At 42.0% G+C, this 3,871-nt stretch overlaps 1 protein-coding gene across 1 annotated transcript; it reads left to right on the forward strand.

Moving 5' to 3' along the window:
- The first annotated feature begins 411 nt into the window (after positions 1-411).
- Positions 412-1,454, forward strand: LOC139052610 (uncharacterized). Its single transcript, XM_070529682.1, has one exon. It carries the CDS (start codon positions 488-490, stop codon positions 1,442-1,444), a length of 957 nt encoding a protein of 318 aa, XP_070385783.1. The 5' UTR covers positions 412-487; the 3' UTR covers positions 1,445-1,454.
- Positions 1,455-3,871: the final 2,417 nt, after the last annotated feature.

Raw genomic sequence — 3,871 nt, forward strand, 5'->3', positions numbered from 1 at the left:
ACAAGTTGGTAAAACTGGTTACTGCAACAACAAACAAGAAGCGCTTGCAGTTTTAGTAATTTTCTATTTCTACAAAAATAAGCTTTGCCTTACAAAAAACCGCTTGATACGATCTGACTGCTACTGCTCTCGATATTGCATTATAATTTATTTCGATTGCAATATTTTACGGCTTTTTATTAAAGTATATCGGCGATTGCTTTAATGGTCACTGCAGTATACTGCATGGACCTTGACCTTAACTTCAGTCACAATGCTCTTATTATCGGGCCTTATCTATGCATAAAAAGCGCACTTCATCGTGGGCTCGGTAGGGTCGGCGTGGCGGCTCGAGCATCATATAGTATATATATATATATATATATATATATATATATATATATATATATATATATATATCCCATCGCCTACGACACCAGTCAGCCGGACGTACTTAAGAGCGACGCTTTCATCGGGCCACTTCAGTGGGCTGGACGGAGCGGCAGCCATGCAACCGCTTCAAAACCCGTTCTTGTTTGTTGTACAGGTTGGTAAACACCCGTCGTTGCACGCTAAGCGATCCAGTAATATCTGTCTGCTGCTCTTCCCAGGCCCACTGGTGATTCTTTGTGATTTTTTTGAGTGTCTATATGTCGCCAAATTGCTTATGTTAGCTGGGGATGTGGAACAGAACCCTGGTCCTCAAAAGGAGATTCTAGACGCCATTGCGGCCTTGTCGGCTAAAAGTGACGCACGCCATACCGAGGTAATAGGGATGCTATCAGAGGTCCGAGCTAATCAGCAGAAACTTGAGGAAAAAGTTTCCAGCTTAGCCAGTAGGCTCGCAACAGTTGAATCCCTGGTGGAATCATATGAAGCAAATCAGAATGTTGATCTACCGAGAGTAGTCGATGAAGCTGTGCGAGACCAAACTGCAGCAATAACTTCTCGGTTGGACGAGCTGGAAGACCGCTCTCGCCGTGACAACCTTATATTCTACGGGATTCCTGACGTCCCAGCTGAGAACTGGTCCGAATCAGAAATTAAAATTCGAAACTGCCTTACTAGTTTACTACAGATAACTTTAATAGACGAAGCCATTTCCCGCGCCCACAGGCTGGGTTCCTATGCAGTAAATAAACACTGGCCTATAATCGTAAAATTCTCATCCTCAAAACTTAAGCAAAAGGTTTTCACTGAGCGAAAAAAATTCAAAGGTTCTGGCATTTCTGTTAGCGAAGACTTCTGCCGCGCCACACGCTTGTCACAGAAAAAATTGATTGAATTCGGAAAGGCTAGCGGACAGAAATATGTGCTACGGCTCAACCGTCTACAAATCGACAAAAAAACTTATGTTTACTGTCCGGTAACTGATCGTGTGTGTGAAATCCACACAAACGAGCTTCGTTCAACAAATTCTGTCCCAAATGCACCTTCTGATGGCCCTAGCAATTCGCAAACATAGCGGAGTCATGGTCCGGTGGCAAAAAATATTTCTCTTTTGTATTCAAATATTCGCAGCGTATGTAACAAGCGGGATGCTTTATCTTCTGTCGTTGACACGTGCAGTGCCGATATTGTTATCCTGACAGAGACATGGCTTTCTAGCAAAATTGAAGACCGTGAAATTTTGGAATGCGAGGATGTTTACCGTTTCTATCGACATGACCGCGATGCGCGGTGTGGTGGCGGTGTACTTATCGGTGTTCGTGATTCGATTACCGCTGCTGCAATTGAGCTTGCCTCACCATTAGAGCTAGTGTGCACGCGCGTAGGCTTCGAACGCAAAAATTTTATCATTTGCGCCGTTTACAGGCCCCCTTCCTCACCTAACACATTTTGTTCAGACCTTCACGATGCCTTAAATAGTCTAATTTTACGGTTCCCTTCCACGCCACTAATACTCCTTGGGGACTTTAACTTTCCTGGCATTAACTGGCATACTGATCCCCCTTCAACCCAAGAGTGCTGTTCTGAATATTCCGAATTCATCAGCCTTTGCCTTGGTTTTAACCTGCACCAGCTTGTTCTAAAGCCTACTCGATGTTCTGCACACTCGGCTAATATCCTAGATTTGATCCTTACTACATCCCCGGAATTTTTCTCGCCCCTAACTTACCTACCGGGTATTAGCGACCATTGTATAATCCAGTGTAATTTGCAGTTAACCATGCCATCTGTTACCTCGTCGAAAGTTATACGTGATTACAAAAATGCTGATTTTGCCGCAATTAATAACGAACTAGAAACTTTCATCACTGACTACATTCCAAGTTTCCACACTCGATCGGTTGAAGAAAACTGGTCAATATTCAAAGAAAAAGCCAACTCCTTAATAAACCGGTACATCCCGCAAAAACGTATTTATTCTAATTCTCGCGCACCCTGGTTCAACTCGCGTCTTAAACGTTTACTGAACAAAAAGAAAAGGCTTTTCCGACGAGCAAAATTAACTGGCAATCATGATCGTTGGAATGCTTACACAATAGCACTGAGCGACTACAAGAATGCTGTAGCAGAGTCCAAAACAACATTCTATGAGCACACGTTGCCTTCTTTTTTGAAAGACAACCCACAGAAATTTTGGAGTGTGGTCAACGGTAAAAAATCTAGTGCCATTGAACTGTGCGATCCTAACAACGAACCTGTCGATCGGAGTGTCTGTTGTGAAGTATTGAATGACGCGTTCATATCTGTATTTTCAGATTCTGTGCAGTGCGCAAGCGCTGTTTTTTCTGATGTGCATTATTTTCCCATGCTCCCCATTACCATTGACCTAGATGGCGTTGTAAAGTTGATACAGACCTCAAAAGTTTCTGCATGCAGTGGAGTAGATGGCATCAACACGAAATTTCTTAAGGGAACTATTACTTATTCATCTATAATTCTTAGCGAAATCTTTGCTCAGTCACTTCAAACTACCATCCTTCCGAATGATTGGAAGGCAGGGATGGTGATTCCCGTACATAAGTCTGGCAGTCGGTACTCCCCCCTTAATTACAGACCTATATCCCTAACAAGCGTTCCCTGCAAATTAATGGAGCACATAGTTTACTCACACCTGGTTTCATTTCTCGAGTCAAACTTATTTTTCACCCCCTACCAACACGGATTTAGAAAACACTATTCCTGCGAAACACAGCTTTTGTCATTCACTAATGATTTATTCCAGGCGATGGATGCTAACTTTACTATTGACTGCATTTTTTTAGACTTCGCCAAAGCATTCGATACTGTTTCACACGAATTACTTTTAACTAAATTAAGTAACCTCAACATTGATCCTAACGTGCTTGCTTGGATCAAGTGTTTTTTGTCTAACCGTTTGCAATACGTTTATGCTAACGAATACTTCTCTTCCACTGGTCGAGTAACCTCCGGTGTACCGCAAGGCTCGGTTCTAGGACCATTATTATTTTTAATTTATATTAATGACCTCCCCGACCAAATTAAATCATCAATTAAGTTATTCGCCGATGACTGTGTTCTCTATCGTGTCATGTCTAATCCTGGCGACTGCGATACTCTTCAATCAGACATTGGCATAGTAACATCATGGTGTGCTAGATCCCAAATGAAGCTCAATTCTAATAAATGTAAGGCGTTGCGTGTGTCCCGTGTTGTAAGAAATACCACCCTTCCTACGTACAATATTAACAACATACCTGTAGAAAATGTATCATCATATAAATATCTTGGTATCTACATTACACACAATCTTACATGGAACATTCATATAAATTACATTTACGGTAACGCTAATCGCATGCTTGGGTTTTTACGGCGTAATTTTTCATCGGCAACTGCAGCTGTCAAGTTATTTCTGTACAAATCTTTAGTGAGGCCTAAACTTGAATATGCATGCTCCATTTTCGACCCTTCTACTCTGAAG

This window comes from Dermacentor albipictus, unplaced genomic scaffold (assembly GCF_038994185.2).
Source record: "Dermacentor albipictus isolate Rhodes 1998 colony unplaced genomic scaffold, USDA_Dalb.pri_finalv2 scaffold_27, whole genome shotgun sequence".
NCBI classification, from domain to species: Eukaryota; Metazoa; Arthropoda; class Arachnida; order Ixodida; family Ixodidae; genus Dermacentor; species Dermacentor albipictus.

What these genes read in the sequence shown, in the direction of transcription:
- LOC139052610 (XM_070529682.1), top strand. Translation starts at nt 488, where the DNA reads ATGCAACCGCTTCAAAACCCGTTCTTGTTTGTTGTACAGGTTGGTAAA.